The following is an 18,596-nucleotide window of genomic DNA, read 5'->3' as shown; positions in this document are numbered from 1 at the left end:
TGATTCATAAGACATTGAACACCACTCAGTAAAGGACAGAAGTCCTTAAGGACTAGAAAACAGGGGAAAGCCCTACTTTGAGCAGCCCTGCTGGGGAATTTTTAGGTCATATGAAGAAGGAAACACAGAACCTGGCATTCCCTCAAGTTGAGGAGGTGGGAATTTGGGTGGGGCAAAGGACTAGAAATCCCAGAGAAGAGTACTGAAGAGACAGGTTCCAGAGATCTTCAGAGGTCCCTCCCCCCATCTTCAGTCCAGTAATGATTAGTGCTTGTAAATGAGCATTCAACCCAAGGCAGAGGAAAACCACTGGATATAGTGTATGAAGCTCACAGAAGGCCAGAAGTCATGTCTGTTCCCAACAGATGGGAAATCACATCATTCAAAAATCTTCCCTAGAATATAAGGTCTTTCCTCAGTAGTGAGATAAAATTCACTCCACTTAAAGATTCTGGGGTGATTGCAGAACAGAAAGCAACTGGAATGTCTCCTACTGAACAATAATTGGACTGGCAGCTTGTCTGATATGGAAAATTTTTTTTTCTGATTTTGTGATTCTGGAATTTGTTGAAGGCCTACAATTTCCAAAAGAAGATTTGGACAGTAAATTTTAGTGAAATTCAGCTCTTAGCTTAACAGCAACTACCCCTCCCCCAGCCCTCCAGACACCCACACCCAGGCAGGCAGCTGTGCACAGATTCCTGGAGCAGCTTGCACACAGATTGTGGGAGCCAGAGTGAGTAAAAACAACCCTCCAAATATTGGAGATCTGTACTCCAATTGCTGCTTCTCTTCACACAGGTACAGAAAGAGAGGCAGCCATTATCATTGTTGCATCTCCCCCCACTACTGAAGTGACTTCCAGAGGACTTTAAGGACCAGTGCTCTCCTCCACCCACATCATTCCTCTTTCCCCCTTTTGGGAGCCAGACATTAAGACTAGGGAATTCAAGAACAACTGTGTATATGTGGTGAAAATTAGGAAATGACCATGAATGGCCAGAAAAACTTCAGAAAAGACCTGAGAAGACCTTAAGTTTATACCACAGGCTGATCCTTAGTACAGGGGAAGTCTACAATAATTTATTAAATAAAAATAATAAACAAAAGGGCCTCCCCGGTGGCGCAGTGGTTGAGCGCTGAGTTGCGAAGCTGCCTGCGGCCTCGGCGGCGCCGGTTCGATCCCCGGCTGCTCCCCGGCCACCAGAGGAGGGTCCCACAAGGCGCGCAGACCCCTCCTGCCGCCCGCTGCTCCCCTCAGCAGTGTACCTCGGTCCTTCTGCCTGCTCTGCTCCCCACTCTGGCTCTGGTGAATTCTCTCACCCTCCCACGCTTCTGACTGTACCCAGTGCATGTGTAAACAAAAACAAAACAAACAAACCAGCAAACAAATAAATAAAGCATGCCTCTATTAAAAAAAAAAAAAAAAAACCTTGGAGAGCATGCAGGGGGCGGGGGGGGGGGGGGGGGAGGGGGACTGATTTCCAGAATTGTCACATTATCATAGTCAACAAAAATTGCAAGGCATACAAAGAAATAGAAAAGCATGGCCCATTCAAAAGAAAAAATAGAATTCATCAGACTCTCACTGAAACAGATTTAATGAAGAAATATCAGACAAAGACTTTAAAACAACTGTCTGAAGGTGCTCAAAGAACTAAGAGAAGATGCAGAGAAAGTCAAGAAAATGATGTAAAACCTAAAATAAACCAAAAAGAAATTCAGGAACTGAAAAGTATAATAACTGCAATGAAACTTGACTAGAGGATTCAAAGGCAGATTTGAGCAAGAGGAAGAAAGAATTAGTAAATGTGAAGATGGGATCATGGAAATTATCCAGGCTGAGGAACCTAAGAAAAGAGATTGAAGAAAAGTGAGCAGAACTTACTTTATGAAATTCCATAAAATTTACCAACATACCATTGTGGGAGTCCCAAAGGTGTTCAGGAAGGGGTAGACAAGGAGGATATTTGAAAAAATAAAGCACGAAGTATAATAAACTCCAACTAAGATAAATTCAGAGGCCCCAATTGAGACACAATATAGTCTAACTTTTTAAAGTCAAAGACAAAGAGAGACTCTTAAAAGCAGCAAGAAAGAAATAAGTCATCACATGCAAAGGACCTTCAATAAAATCATATGAATATTTCTCATCAGAAATTTTTTAGACAAGAAGACAATGGGCCAATACATTAAAAATGCTAAGAGAAAACAATTGTGAAATAAAAATCCTATATCTGGCAAAATTGTCCTTCAAAAGTGAAGGAGAAATCAAGACAGTTCCAGATGAATAAAACCTGAGAGAATTTGTGACCTGCTCTGCAAGACATGTTTCAGGGAGTCCTACCAGGTGACATGAAAGGAAACTTGTCAGTACCTTGAAGCCATATGGAAAATTGAGATTTCAGTCAAGGTAAATACATGGGCAATTCAAAAGCCCAGTATAATTGTAATAATGATTTGTAATTGTCCTTTTTATTTTTTATGTCGTCTAAGAATTTAATATTGTTAAAGAAAAAACAAATATTAATGTAAAAGCTAGTATTATTGTAATCTTAGTTTGTAATGCCACAGCTTATTTTCTAAATAATGCATTAAAAAAAAAACCTGTTAATGTTTTGGGGAACACAATGTATAAAGATATAATATTGTGACATCAACAACTATAAGGAGTGGGATGGAGCTATAAAGGAAGAGAGTTTTGTATTTTTTGAAATTAAGATGCTATCATGCAAATTAGTGTTATGACTTCTGGGTATTAACTGTAACCCCCATGGCAACCACAAAGAAAACAGATATAGAATATACACAAAAGGAAACAAAGAAGAAATTTAAGCATGTCACCGCAAAAAAGCAACCAAGCACAAAAGAAGACAACATGTTTAAAATGAGAGACAAAAAAGATATAGAAATGGTATACAGGGCCTCCCTGGTGGCGCAAGGGGTTAAGACGCAACCTATGAAGCTGTATGCAGCCACTGCAGCACGAGTTCAAACCCCGGCCAGAGAGCTACCCACATGGGGCAGCAGACCTCTCCTGACTCGCCTGCTGCTCCCCTCAGCCGTGTATTTCAGTCAATCTGCCTGTTCTATTCCTCACTCTGTCTCTGGTGAATCCTCTCACCCCCTGCACCTCTGGTCTGTGACCCCGATCTTGTATGCATAAATAAATCTTTAAAAAAAAAGAGAGAGGGCCTCCCCGGTGGCGCAGCAGGTTGAGCGCAGCACTGTGAAGCTGTCCGCAGCCTCTGCAGTGCCGGTTTGATTCCCGACTGGCCAGGGAGATACCCACATAGTGCGGCAGACCTCTACTGTCTCGCCCACTGCTCCCCTCAGCAGTGTATTTCAGTAGCTCTGCCTGTTCTGTTCCCCACTCTGTCTCCGGTGAATCCTCTCACCCTCCCACGTGTCTGGCCTGTACCCCAGCTCTTGTATAAAAATAAAAAATAAATCTTTAAAAAAAAAAAAGGGGCATATAGAAAAGAAATACCACAATTACAGAAGTCCCATTTTATCAGTAATTACTTTAAAGAGATTAACCTCTCCAACCAAGATATAGAAATTGGCAAAATGGACAAAAGGACATGATCCAGTTACATACTGTGCACAAAAGACTCACTTGAGATCCAAAGCCACAAACAGTATAAAATGAAAGGATGGAAAACATATTCCAGTGGAATGGTAACCAAAGGAGAAGAATGGCTATATTAACATCAGACAAAAGCCTAAAAAACTTAGAAAAGACAAGGCACAACATTATATATTAATATACGTTTACCACAGTAAGAAGCTGTAACAATTATAAGCGATTGAACACCTAGTGGACTATCAAAATACATGAAACAAAACTTACAGAATTGATGAGGGAAACAGAGTTGAAAATTTCAACCAGGCAGAAAAGGAAAGAAATAGAGGACTTACACAACACAAAAACACAACTAAATCTAACAGATATCTATACAGAACACACCACCCAACACAATGTACACATTTTTTTTTTATCAAATGCGAATGGAACATTTTTCCAGGATAGACCATAAGTTTGGCCACAAGTCTCATTACATTTTAAAAGATATCATATAAAGTGTCTTCTCAGATCACAAATGGATGAAATTAGAAATCAATAGTATATGGAAAACTAGAAAATTTACAAATTATGGAAGTTAAACAACATACTCTTAAACACCCAGTGGATCAAAGAAAAATCACAAAGGAAATTAGAAAATATTTAGAGTTGAGTGAAAACAAAAACAGATATACCAAAACTAATGGGATGCAGTGTTAAGGAAGAAATTTATAGCTATATATATGCTGACATTATAAAAACCAGGAAATCTCAATATCGATCTTCCTGAAACTTTTCAAGAAAGTTGAAGGAGAGGGAAGGAACACTTCCCAATTCAATCAAAAAGGCCAGCATAGGGCCTCCCCGGTGGCACAGTGGTTGAGCGCTGGGTTGCGAAGCTGCCTGCGGCCTCTGCGGCGCCGGTTCGATCCCCGGCTGCTCCCCGGCCACCAGAGGAGGGTCCCACATGGCGCGCAGACCTCTCCTGCCGCCCTCTGCTCCCCTCAGCAGTGTACTTCAGTCCTTCTGCCTGCTCTGCTGCCTGCTCTGGCTCTGGTGAATTCTCTCACCCTCCCGTGCTTCTGACTGTACCCAGTGCATGTATAAACAAAAACAAACAAACAAATAAATTAATAAATAAAGCATGCCTCTATTAAAAAAAAAAAAAAAAGGCCAGCATAACCTTGATACCAAAGACACTCCAAGAAAACTACTGACCAGTAGCCCTTATGAGTATTGATATAAAATCCTCAACAAAATAGTAGCAAACAGAATTCAACAGCATATTAGATCACACATGATGAACAGGTGGAATTATTTTTTTAAGATTTATTTATTTATACAAGAACTGGGGTATAGGCGAGATGTGCAGGAGGGTGAGAGGATTCACCAGAGACAGAGTGGGAAACAGAACAGGCAGACTGACTGAAATACACTGCTGAGGGGAGCAGCAGGCGAGACAGGAGAGGTCTGCGCCAGAATTTATTCTTGGAATACAAGGATAGTCCATCATACAAAAATATATCAATATATTGTCACTTTAACAAAATGTGGGAAATACCACATGATTATCTCAGTTGATTCAAAAAAAGCATCTGACAAAATTTAACACCATTTCATGATAAAAACACTGAACAAAACAGGAAAAGGAGACTATATCCACATAAGAAGACATATATGAAAAATTTACAGCAAACATAATTACTTAATGGTGAGAGAGTGAAAGCATTTTCTCTAAGATTAGGATGCACTTTCTTTCCACTTGTATTCAACATAAAACTGGAAGCTCTAGTCAGAGCAATAGGAAAAAGAAAGGAAAAGAAAGAGAAGAAAAATATATAAAGGATTTCCAAATTGGAAGTAAAAATTAAAACTAGCTATATGCTGATCTTATATGTAGAAAACCCTACAACTGAAAAAAAAAAAACACAAAAAAATCTGATAGATCTAATAAATCAACGTAACGGAGTAGCTAATACTAAGTCAACACAGTTGCATTTTTACACATAATGAGCAATTTGAAAAGGAAATTGCAAAACCAATCACATTTAGAATAGCAGTAAAAAAGAAAAAAATACTCAGGAATTAATAATACAACCAAATAGGTGAAAGACATATAATGAAAACAACAAATTAAAGAAGACATAAAAGGAATTACATCCTGTGTTTGTGGATTGGAAGTCTTAATATTGCTAAAATGTCTATATTACCCAGAGTCATCTATAGAACAATGCAATCCCTATCAAAACCCTAACAGCAATTTTTGCAGCAATAGAAAAACCCATCTTATGAAAAATTCATTAAGACATCTCAAGATACCCAAATGGCCAAGGCAATCTTATGAAAGAACAAAACTAGAAGACACTCAACTTCCTGATTTCAAAACTTACTATAATGAGACACCATCTGACACCCAATAGGTTGGCTACTATTAAAAAAAAAAAATCAGAAAACAAGAAGTGATAGTGTAGATGTTGAGACATTAGAACCCTTGTACATTGCTAGTAGAAATGTAAAATGGTGCAACTGCTGTGTAAAGCAGTTTGGAAGTTTCTAAAATAATTAAAAATATAATTGTTAGAAACCACCAATCCTGGGTCTTAGGTATACACCCAAAATAATTGAAAGTCGGGCCTTGAAGGGACATCTGTATATTCATATTCATATCAGCATTCTTCACAATACCTACATGCTCATATGATTGGATCAAGAAGATGTGGGATAGTCACACTCTGGAATACTATGCAGCCATAAGGAAAGATGAAGTAGAGCCATTCATTGGAGTTTGAGACAATTGTGTGTAGTAAAGCAAGTCAGCAAGATAAAAACAAATCCTGGACACTTACATAATAGCTTACTGGACAACATAAAATACTTATAAAAAGGTATGGAATATTAATTAAACAGTGAGGGCTCTTAGGTTAAGAGGCAGTAGAAAGGGACTAAGAGATAAGAGACCGTGGTGGGGACAAGGAACCCTTGTTTTTTGTTTGTTTTCAGATTTTCCCTTAAAATCTTTCACAACATTGCTTTTTTACAGTACCTGCAGACATCACTTTTCTGAAGAAATTAAAAATAAAAAGGAATGGGCAATGGTTATTTTCTCCATTAAGTGTTGGGTGCTGTAAGGAGTCACTTTTGGGACTCTGGACAGATAAAAAGATTTTCATCTTCTGTCATTAAAAACTTCCACATTCCGGGCCTCCCCGGGGGCGCAGTGGTTGAGCGCTGGGCTGAGAAGATGCCGGCAGCCTCTGCAGCGCCCTTTTCATCCCCAGCCGCCGTCTAGGGTCCCACAGGGTGCGCAGACCTCTCCAGTCTCCCGCTGCTCCCTTCAGCAGTGTATTTCATCACTCTGCCTGATCTGTTCCCCGCTCTGGCTCTGGTGAATTCTCTCACCCTTCCGCGCATCTGGCCTGAACTCCGGTTCTTGTATAAATAAATAAATAAATAAATCTTTTAAAAAAAATCTTCCACATTCCAGCTATCTGATGATAATATTTTAACTGACTCCTTTTGTTATAGGACAGGGAGAAGGGCAGCCCCCCTTTCCTGGGGACCACCCTGTTACACTTTTACTACATTCTTGGTATGAATGAAATGAAATAAAGTCTTGAATAAGAAAGACTTACCAAAAACATTCAAATTATAAACTGTTAAAGTAGTCATTAAAAGTTAGGTAGATGTATTATAATCTCTAGGCTAAGCATTTAATAAAAGAAGAAAAAGTCTTGAAACATGAGATCTTCAGACCTGGATGTTTAACCTGAGAAGTCTACCAAACATTTAAAAAACAATTAACACCAATTCTACACAATCTTTTCTAGAGCAGAGAACACTTCTCAATTAATTTTATGACCCAGTATTACCATGATTAAAAAACCAGAGTCAGTACTAAAATAAGATATCAGGAACAAATACCCTGCAGGTACAAGGGATTCTCAATAAGAATAGCAGTTAATTTCTCTCCAGAAACCATGGAGGCCAGAAGGCAAAGAGAGGACATACTTAAAGTCTTTTCTTTACAAAGAATTTAAGATAAGTTTATTCTGTTTTTAATAACCTCAAGATATGACCCTTGAAAAAAAGTAACTATGAAATAGTACACATGGCTTCCCGTAAAGGAATGGATGGGTTTTATACTTTACAAAACAATCTTTGGAATCATGTGTAAATGTTATTCTGAATCTCATTTGTTGTCATCACTTTCCTCAGTATCTCTGTGCTCTGGGAAATATTCTTAACCAAACCTTTCAAGCATCTGGTCTGATTTTATCACATCTGTATTACACAAGTAAAGAATTGCAAGGATTTTCCATACTTGTCAATGACTCAGAACTGTTGCAGGCTGATCATGGAAGATATTAGGTTGTTCTAACAGTGAACAGCATGGACAGTCTTTAAAGTTTTGGAAGAGTGCCCCAGTTCTGTGTGAGAGCAGACGCATACCTACACTCAGCCTACAGCTATACCTGTCTAATCTATATCTAGCCCATTACATCTATTAATCTAGCTGTGTCTATCATCTGTATATATATCATCTCTTTAACTATCTATAGCATCTGTGACTATGTCATCTATATTTCTCTATATAACCATTTATAGCTATATCATCAACTAACCCTACTTCTGTATCTGTCATCTATAGCTATATCATTTATATTTATATTTGTCTCTCCTTACCCCTGTCTGGGCTAAGGCCACCCAGCAGCATCTTGGAATGAGGAGACCAGGAGGCCATCACCCACAGCAAGCCAGCAGGACTTGTGGCCTGGGGCTAGCTGGGCTGATTGCCTGCTAAACAGGAAATAGACAGCCTCCAGGGAATTCTTTAGAATTTTAGCATACAGTCTCTTAACATAAAACAGAGTCTTGCTTGGCACACACAGACCCATCAAATTGGTTATTCATGCTGAAACTGTGCTCTGCCATCTTAGTCATTGGAAAAAGGATGATTTTCAGAAAATTTCATCAAAACATAAAAATCCATACTGTCAGTTATAAATGTGTAAGGAAATAAGCAAATAATAAAATTCATGTTTATTTTGTATACTGTCATTGAAAACATGGGTGACCCTGAGAATTAAAGTGTGTTTAGTTTTGGTAAAAATCATATCAAGAGTCTTGACTAGTGCTTCCAGTTCCCGCTGTTTCTATTTTTGTACACTCTCATGTGGGTTTCTCACTGGAGACAAAGAGGCAACACAGCCACAAGTTTTGCCTTTTGAGTATAAACTTAGAAGAGTGCTAGTTGGATTAGTCACGGCCAACCGCAAGAGTGATATCGCTGCCAACAAGCACGGTCCCTTTTGTCATCCCAGGTGACTGGCTGGTGGGCTGAGGGCTAGCAGCACAGTTTTGGGGAGGTTTGTACTTTATGCAGTGACTCCCAGTCAGCATACTGCTGTCCCTGACAGTTCAGAGGATGAAATGTTACTTCTGCCATATTCTATAGTCTTTAGAAATGAGTGGCTTATTCTGGCTCACTGATGAGCAGAGAAGATCTGCTCTAATTTTTGAACAAAGGACTGTCAGAGAATTTGTTGACTGACTTTCTAAAGAGTATTTTTCCTTGCATATAGAATTCTGGGTTGATGGTTCCTTCTGTTAGTACTTTATTTTTTTTGAAAGATTTATTTATTTATGCATACAAGAACTGGGGTACAGGCCAGAGATATAGGGGGTGAGAGGATTCACGAGAGACAGAGCGGGGAGTGAACAGACAGATGTACTGAAATACACTGCTGAGGGGAACAGCGGGCTAGTCAGGAGAGGTCTACTGCATCATGTGGGCTGCTCCTTGGCTAGGGATTGAACTTGTGCTGCAGTGGCTGTGGACAACTTCATAAGTTGCGTCTTAACCTCTTGCACCACCAGGGAGGCACCTCTAGCATCTATTTATTTATTGTTTTTTAGCTTCTATATCATATTTAGCTAGCTAGCTCCATATCCAGTCTCTCTCTAGCATTTGTATCTATATCTATCTAATCAATATCCATATCACTTATCTATGTCTATTATCTATATTTGCCTTTATCTCTATCTCTATATAATTTGTCTATATCTATCATCTATGTCCAAATAACCCATATCTATCTATATCAGTGTCATCTCTACCTATTTAAATAATCTATTTCTATATCTCTTTCATCATTGATATCTCTCAGCTCTATGAAGAAAGAGAGTGACAATCTCTCTGGCTCACAGAAATCCCTTTTCCTGGTCCCTTAACCATAAAGACAGGGCTTCCTATGGATTCTGACTGCAGATCCCAACTCGGGAATTTTGTGATGGAGCTGATTTCCTGTCAATGCAGGAAGAAATACAAAATAATCTTTTGGCTCTTAAACTTCCAAAACTACTTTTGGTTATGTGGCATTATATGCATGGAAGAAAATGAGAATCAGGTAATTCGTGTACTTCTCAGTACTCACTTGAATTGCCATTTCTGAGTTTCAAAAGTTGGTTTTGAAAGTTGGAAAAGTTAAGACAACAAAAGCTTAGGAGACTCTCTCCTGGACAGGTTGCTTCTTCCAGATTTGGCTTTATCAATTTGCTTGCCATCATTTACTTTTCCGAGTTTCAGGGGAGTTGATATATAATTTTGCCCTGAAGTTTTAGTTATAGTTAGTGGAAAATATAGGCTATTATGTGCCTAGTCTACCCTGGCTAGTATGGGAAGTCCCAAGACTCTTAAAATCTGATAAAATTTAAGCTTGAGGTTTTTTTTATAGTTTTAAAATAATCAACAGGGTTTTTTTTTGTTTCCCAACTGGCTTCAACATTCATTTTTATCTCTTTCCTTAGCACTGGAGAGATTTAGGATAAATTGTTTGGCAGGTAAAGAATCTGCACTGTCTTTTATTACTAAACGATAAACTATCAAACATTATCTTTGCTTAACTTGTCCCCAGGTTCAATAGAACTAACTTTCAGAATATCTTACAGATGTTTTTGAAAATTTTTGATTTCTCTAAATATCATAGTGGCACATTTTTTGAGGCATAAATTGGCTTCTGCTGTATATTTAAATTTGAAATAAGATATGAAGATTATTTTGTTACTACATTCTTTTTTTACCAAATGTTATCTATATAAAGCAAGCTTTAGTAAGAAAAGGCATTTTAGAGGCGTTTTTATAATCAGGCTTCAAATCATATCTGTTTTCTCTGTTTTAAATTTAGTTTATTTCAATTAAAATAAGATATACTTATTTTAAAGCAAAAGGGTTGTTTCAAAGTCAAATCAAACAGGAATATAAATTTTAATAAGAAAAGTTTGATTTTAAAACAGACATTTTTTTTTATCTTGTTGCAGTCTAAAAACAGACAAAATTATACAGTAAACCAGCACAGGAAACTGTAACTATGGTCACTTGATGAATCAATGTGGTGGTTTTGATCAAATGTTCAGCATGGCCCTGGAAGGAAGAGCTGGTACTCCTGTTGCTAAGTTACAAAGCTTCCAGGACCAGAACTTCTGGAAACCAAAGAGGGGGTGGGTCCTGAATGTCCGAATTTATAAAGAGAAAGAGAGGGTGAGAATACAAATGAATAGAGGTCTGGGAAACTACCTTTTGGAAACTAAGCAATGGCATTTCAAGCGAGTGAGTGAGAAATAAACCAATGACTGGATTCTCAAGTTCTTCCAGGCACATAACACCCACAGAACTCAAAGTAGTTCTGTGTAAGAGCCAAAAGATTAACCCACAAATAACTCAATGAAATCAAAGTGAAAAATAATATAAAGCAGTCTTATTACCACACTTCAGGTATTTCACTAAAAAAAAAAGCCTTCTTTTTAGGATAGTAAAAGAAAAACGATGCTATATTTTCACTAAGATTGTTAAATTTCAATCTGAAGCACAAAGAAATCAGCAAAATTCAATGGGAAGGTTAGCATTATCATAGATTTGAGAATTGGATTTACCCTTCAATTAACTTACTAATACTAAATAAAGAAAATGTTTTTTAAAAAAGAGTGAGCATTTCTGTTTTACCTCTTTCTAGAAAATCTTAAAAGATGACATTGGACTCCTTTCAAGCAGAACCACCAGGAAATCCTTGGCCCTCAGTTTTCTAAAGAAAATATTGAATCAAAACCTAGAGAAAAGGGCCTACCTGGTGGCGCAAGGGGTTAAGATGCAACCTATGAAGCTGTCCGCAGCCACTGCAGCACGGGTTCGATCCCCCCGCCTGTGAGCTGCCCACATGGCGCGGTAGACCTCTCCTGGTTCACCCACTCCTCCCCTCAGCAGTGTATTTCAATCTGCCTGTTCTGTTCCCCACTCTGTCTCTGGTGAATACTCTCATGCCCCCCCCCAACACCTCTGGGGGGGGGGGCTGTACCCCAGTTCTTGTATGCATGAAGAAGTAAATCTTTAGGAAAAAAAAACAAACAAAACCTAGAGAACAGGGCCTCCCTGGTGGTGTAAGGGGTTAAGAACAGATCCCGGGCCTCCCCGGTGGCGCAGCGGTTGAGCGCTGGGTTGCGAAGCTGCCCGCAGCCTCGGCGGTGCCGGTTCGATCCCCGGCTGCTCCCCGACCACCAGAGGAGGGTCCCACATGGCGCGCAGACCTCTCCTGCCGCCCGCTGCTCCCCTCAGCAGTGTACTTCGGTCCTTCTGCCTGCTCTGCTCCCCGCTCTGGCTCTGGTGAATTCTCTCACCCTCCCGCGCTTCTGACTGTACCCAGTGCTTGTATAAACAAAACAAACAAACAAACAAACAAATAAAAAAAAAAAAAAAAAAAAAAAAGAACAGATCCCTGGCCGGCCAGCAAGCTACCCACCTGGTGCAGCAGACCTCTCCTGACTCGCCCGCTGCTCCCCTCAGCAGTGTATTTCAGTACATCTGCCTGTTCTGCTCCCCACTCTGTCTCTGGTGAATCCTTTCAACCCCCCACACCTCTGGCCTGCACCCCAGTGCTTGTATGTATAAATATATAAATCTTTAAAAAAAAAAAAAAAACCTAGCGAACAATTGAAAGGGAGATAGCATTATCCAAGTTCTATGAGTACTAAATAATTTTCTGTTTTTGTTGACTTTATTTAAAACTCCCTCCAGTTTTATTGATGTAAATTGACAAATCAAATTATAATATATTAAAGCATACGCATGATGAGTTAATACACATGTGCATTGCAAAAGGATTCCCACAAGCACATTCCTTACCTCAAACAGTTATCTATTTGGGGGAGGGGTGCAAATGCTTTAGATCTACTCTCCCAGCAAATTCCAGTTGTAGATACCCTGCTATATATTAGATCCTCAGAACTTTTGTTCCTTATAACTTAAAGGATATTCTTTTTTTTTTGTTGGCTTCTTAGAACGTTGTCAGTTTGGCCCAGTTCAAGGATCATATCCAGTTTAAAACAGGACAACAAAGTAGCTTTTTCTGTGGTGACTGTCTCCAGCCCTATTTCAATATGGCTCCATTGATGTCAGTTTTCATACCATGCAATATTTGTCTTTCTCTAGCTGGCCTATTTTGTGTTGCACAATGCCCCCAAGTTCATCCATGTACAGGGTCATTCATGTTATCACAAATGGCAGAATTTCTTTATTTTATAAAGCTGAATAATATTCCATTATGGTATCTGTAAACCACAATGTCTTTATTCTTTCATCCACCATATTGTTTCCATTTCTTGACCATCATCAATAATGCTACAATCAACATCTCTTAAGGTAGTGATTTTGTTTCCTTTGGATATATACCCCAAAGTGGGATGGCTAGAAAATATGGTATTATTCTGAGGAACTGTTTTTCACAGTGATTGTAGCAGTTTATATCTGATTACACTATTACCTCCAACAGTGAGCATTGGTCCTCTTCTATCCACCTCCTCACTAGATTTTTGTCATCTTCTATCCACCTCCTCACTAGATTTTTGTTAGTGATTGTCTTTTGACAATATATGTCCAAACAGTTGTGAAGTGATATCTCATTGTGTTTTTTATTTGCATACTAATCATCAGGGAAATGCAAATCAAAACCACAATTTAACCCCTGGTGGCACAGGAGTTAAAGACAGCACTGTTAAGCTATCACCAGCCACTGCAGGACAAGTTTGATCCCCAGCCTGCCAAGGAGAAACCCATATGGCACAGCAGACCTCTCCTGCCTCTCTCGCTGCTTCCCCTCAGCAGTGTATTTCAGTAGATCTGCCTGTTCTGCTCCCCACTCTCTCTGGTGAATCCTCTCACCGCGCCCCCCCCCCCGCCGCACCTCTGGCTACACCCCAGTTCTTATATGCATAAATAAATAAATCTTAAAAAACAATAATGCCAAATACTTTTTTGTGTATCTATTGGCCATTTGTATTTTTTTGGGAATGTGTCTCTTCAGGTCTTTTGCCCAATTTTTAACTGGATCATTATTATTGTTTTTACTATTGAGTTGTGTGTAGTATCCATACTTTGGATACTAATCCCTTATTGGATATTTGACTTACAAATATTTTCTCCCATTTGGTATGTTATCTTTACATTTGACTTATTATATTCTTTGCTATACAGAAGCTTTTCAGTTTGATGTAGTCTCACTTGTTTAATTTTGCATTTGTTTTCTTTTAATTTAGTGTCAAATACACTCAGGTGAGGTCAATTTCAAGAACTTATCATCTATCATGAGAGGTCTCAGGTCTTATGTTCAAGTTTTTAAAGAATTCTGAGCTGGTTTTGTGTGTGGTGTGAGATAGGGTCGAATTTCATTCTTTTTTTTTAATGATTCAATTTTTTTATTTAAATTTTATTTTTATATTCCCCATGCAATTACAACCTCCTTATTTTGACCCCAATCCCTCCTTTTCCCACCCCCCATAGAGTGTCTCTGGTTCATAGTTGTTTGTTGATTTTGATATTTTCTTTCTTATAGTTATTCTTTTTCCTGGTCCCTTATTTAAGTTTTCTAGATTCCTGCTATGAGTGAGACCATCCGGTATTTTTCTTTTTCTTTCTGGCTTATTTCGCTGAGCATGATCCCTTCCAGCTCCATTCATGTTGCTGCAAATTGCATGTGTTTATCTTTTTTGAATTCTGAGTAATATTACATGGTGTATATGTACCACATCTTCTTGATCCAGTCATCTATTTTTGAGCATTTGGGTTGTTGCATGTGAGTAACCAGTTTACCCAACACTATTTATTAAAGAGGCTATCCTTCCTTGTGTGTATTTCTGACATGTGTCAAATTCACCACAACATGTGTGGGATTATTTTTGGGCTTTCTATTCTGTTCCATTGATCTATATGCCTGTTTTTATGTGAATGCCATATTATTTTAATTACTATTGTGTTGTAGGGGGGTGGGGGGCGGGAGGGGAGGGATTGGGGTCAGAATGGGGGGGTTGCAATTGTATGGGGAATATAAAAATAAAATTTATTATAAAAAAATTACTATTGTGTTGTAATACATTGATAGTTCAAAATCAGGAAGTCAGATGCATCCTGCTTTCCTCTTCTTTTTCAAAATTGCTTTAGCTATTTGGGATATTTTGTGGTTTTACACAAATATTAGAATTTTTAAAATTTGGATTGTCACATTTTCTGGGGAAAGTGCCATTGGAATCTATTGCTTTCACTAGGGATTGGTAGACTTCTGTGGGTAATTATTTATTGAGATGGACATACTGTTGCCATATTGTTAATTGTCTTCTGGCTATTTTGTAGCTTCTTTCTCCATCTCTTGTGCTACTCCATTGTGATTTGATGATTTTATGTAGTGTTATACTTTTATTCCTTCTTTGTATCTTTTACCTATCTATATAGGTTTTTGATTTGTTATTACCATGAGGCTTACATAAAACAGCTTACATATATAACTCTACTTTAAATTGATAATTGAATTTCAAATGCATTCAAAAATCCTACATTTTTTTCCTTACCCCATTTTATGTTTTGATTTATATCTTTTCATATTGTATATCTTTTAACAAATTATTATAACTGTGATTAATTTTGATACTTTTAACTTTTATACTAGAGTAAGAAGTGATTTACACTCTCTAGTTCAATATTAAAATTCTGAGTTCAGGGCCTCCCCGGTGGCACAGCAGTTGAGCGCTGGGTTGCGAAGCTCCCTGCGGCCACTGTGGCGCCGGTTCGATCCCCGGCTACTCCCCGCCCACCGGAGGAGGGTCCCACATGGCGCGCCCGCTGCTCCCCTCAGCAGTGTACTTCGGTCCCTCTGCCTGTTCTGCTCCCCGCTCTGGCTCTGATGAATTCTCTCACCCTCCGGCGCGTCTGACTGTACCCAGTGCATGTATAAACAAACAAACAAGTAAATAAAAAAAAAATTCTGAGTTTAACTCTATATTTACTTTTACCTGTGAGTTTCATAGTTTTAGGTTTCCATGTTACTAATTAGTATAATTTTATTTCAACTTGAAGAAATCCTTTTAACATTCTTTATAAGGCCTGTTTAGTGTTGGTTGATGCTTTCAATTTTTGTTTACCTGGGGGAAATTTTTTTTGTTTCCTTGAATTCTGCCTTCAGAATTTGCTGAGTGGAGGATTCTTGGTTAGAAGTTTCTTTTCCTTCAGCACTTTGAATATATCATCCCATTCTTTTCTGGGTTATAAGGTTTCTGTTGAAAGAACTAATACTTTCTATTACTGCTTTTAAAATTCTCTCTTTGACTTTCAACAATTTAATTGTAATATATCTCAATGTGAGTCTTTTTGAATCATCTAAATTGGTAGTCTTCCTGACTCTGCATGTATTTTTCTTTCCCAACTTTTGCAAAGTTTTCAGCCATTATTTATTTGAATAAGCTTTCTGTGTCTTTCTCTTCTCCTTCTGGAATACCAATCATGCATATATTGGTCCCTTTGATGATGTCCCATAATTTCCTTAAGTAATCTTCAGTTTTCCTTCTTTTATATTTCACTCACTTGATGCATGATTTCCACTGACCTGTTTTTGAGTTCATTGATCCTTTCTTCCACCTTATCCAGTCAGTTGTTGAATACCTCTATCGAATTTTTAAATTTATTTGTTGTGCTCTTCATTTCTATAATATTTGTATGATAGTCTAACATTTTTCCCTTTGTTGAACTTATCACTTTGTGCATGTATTTCTCTCCTTACTTCAATGAGCACCTTAACCCCATTATTTTGTGCTCTCTGTCAGGCAAATCACTTCACTCTTTTATTAAGATCAACTTTTGGACATCTACCTTGTTCTTTTATTTGTAACATGCTCTGCAGTTTCTTCATTTTTCTTCATTTTTTGGATTTGTGCAGGAAATGAACCTATCAATCCCCATTTGAGGTCTATCCCGACCCTGGGGTCTTGGTTGACTCTCAAGCCTTTGTGATTGTCCCAGTTGCTCTCTATGTGGATCTCAATAGATTAGATTGCACCAGCACACATCAATGTCCCAAAGGCATGAGGAACACACACCAACCTATTTAAGTCCTGGACGTCTAGTAGTTGGTCTGCTCCTTCACCTCTCTGATGCAGGATAATTAGAAGTCATCTTTCAGGCAGCTTCTGAGAGAAGTAGGACCCTTGACATTAAGAAACTGGTTGTTTTGCATACTCACTCTGTGCTAAGTCATGTCTTTGCCCTTTGTGGCCCCAGAGAACTCATGAATGCTGAACCCTGTCAGTTTTAAGAGATGGGTGATTCTGGAGCCAATCCCTGAGGTGGTAGTCATGACATTGGGGGTGCTAAGTGAGTAGGTAAGCACTTTCTAGAGAGAAGCTTGAGGCTTGGTTTACTATCGGAATGAACAGGGGTTGGGGAGATAAGGCCTAATAGCTCTTTCAGGGGCCCAGAAGTATTCCAGTTGGCTCCCACATGCAGGAAGATTAGAAGTCAGACCCTTAGGCAGCGACTGTCAGAACAGGCAATCATCCCCTTCCAGAGATTAATGCGGAACTGGGTGTTTGTGTGCTCTCTCTGTCCTGAGCATTAGTGTACAGGTATGGGGAGTGCCCTGTGCTCTTTTCAAAACTGTTTCTAAGTAGTGAATGTTAACTAGATTTACTATGGCAATCATTTCACAATATATACCAACACCGAATCATTATGTTGTACACTTGAAGCAAACATCTTATATATATATATATAAATATATATATATATATCACTTCAACATCAGTTTAAAATGAATTTATGGAAGTATTATCCATATACAATTCAATGTATATGAAGGAAAGACTAACCTGGAAAAATAAGTACAGAGCAAATTGCTGTCCATTATATAATTGTGCAGAAATAAAATATTTTTAACTGTACTAGTTTTCTTTTATATTGTACTAAATATAATCAGAATAATTTTCAGTTTATAATGAAATATGTAGATTTGGTTTTAATAAAGATTACTAAATTTTCTGCTTTTTTCTAACCAAAAATAAAAGCAGAATATACATGAATTCTGTGACCGAGAACTTTCAATTCCAGGTGATAGAGTAACCATCGCATCTCCTCCTCCTTCTAAGACATCACTAAAATGAGAGGAGCAGAGGAAATCCTATACTAACCCTACAGGACACAGCACACGGGAAAGGACATGTCCCCGGAAAAGGGTTCGCTTTGGGGGAGCCGCAAGGAGCCCGCAGGGAGCCCGCTGCAGGGAGAGAGCTGTCAGCCTGCGCAACTCACCCTGAGCATCTTCGCAAGTGGACACAGGCTCGTCCAACGCGGGCGCTGCACACGCGGCGCTGGGGTCTACACACGCAGGGGCGGGCAGCAGGCTCTGCGCTGACAGTGTAGCCTCCTCTCTGGCCCGGGAGCGGGGCCCTGGGCTGACGACCTGACCTGGGAAGGTGGCAGCTCGCGACATAGGCACACGGGCACAGATGAAAGGTGAGGCTCTGGGCGAGGCACGTGGGAATCAAAGCATTAAAATATGACCTGAGAACAATGAAATCTTAGTCCTCATCGCCTCCTCCTCTTCCTGGGATGTCTTGCCACCGCAGTCCCACCTCTAACAGGAGGGGGCAGTGTGTCTGCGCCTCCTTGGCCCTGAGCCTGCCCAGAACTAGGGCCTTCCTGTGAGTGACAGGAGGCAGGTTCCAC

The 18,596-nt window shown here is 39.0% G+C and overlaps 1 protein-coding gene across 1 annotated transcript in view; it reads right to left on the bottom strand.

Moving 5' to 3' along the window:
* FAM120A (family with sequence similarity 120A) overlaps positions 1–18,588 on the bottom strand; it is a 103,976-nt gene extending 85,388 nt beyond the window's left edge. Inside the window, exon 1 of the mRNA XM_037493559.2 lies at positions 18,180–18,588. Coding sequence (XP_037349456.1) covers positions 18,180–18,188 — 9 coding nt within the window. The 5' untranslated portion in view covers positions 18,189–18,588. The remainder of the gene's footprint in view (positions 1–18,179) is intronic.
* Positions 18,589–18,596: the final 8 nt, after the last annotated feature.

This window comes from Talpa occidentalis, unplaced genomic scaffold, assembly GCF_014898055.3.
Source record: "Talpa occidentalis isolate TD23 unplaced genomic scaffold, MPIMG_talOcc4v2.1 talOcc4.7, whole genome shotgun sequence".
In the NCBI taxonomy this organism is placed as follows: Eukaryota; Metazoa; Chordata; class Mammalia; order Eulipotyphla; family Talpidae; genus Talpa; species Talpa occidentalis.
Note: the sequence above shows the minus strand (reverse complement) of the source record. Positions and strands in the feature narration are given on the sequence as shown.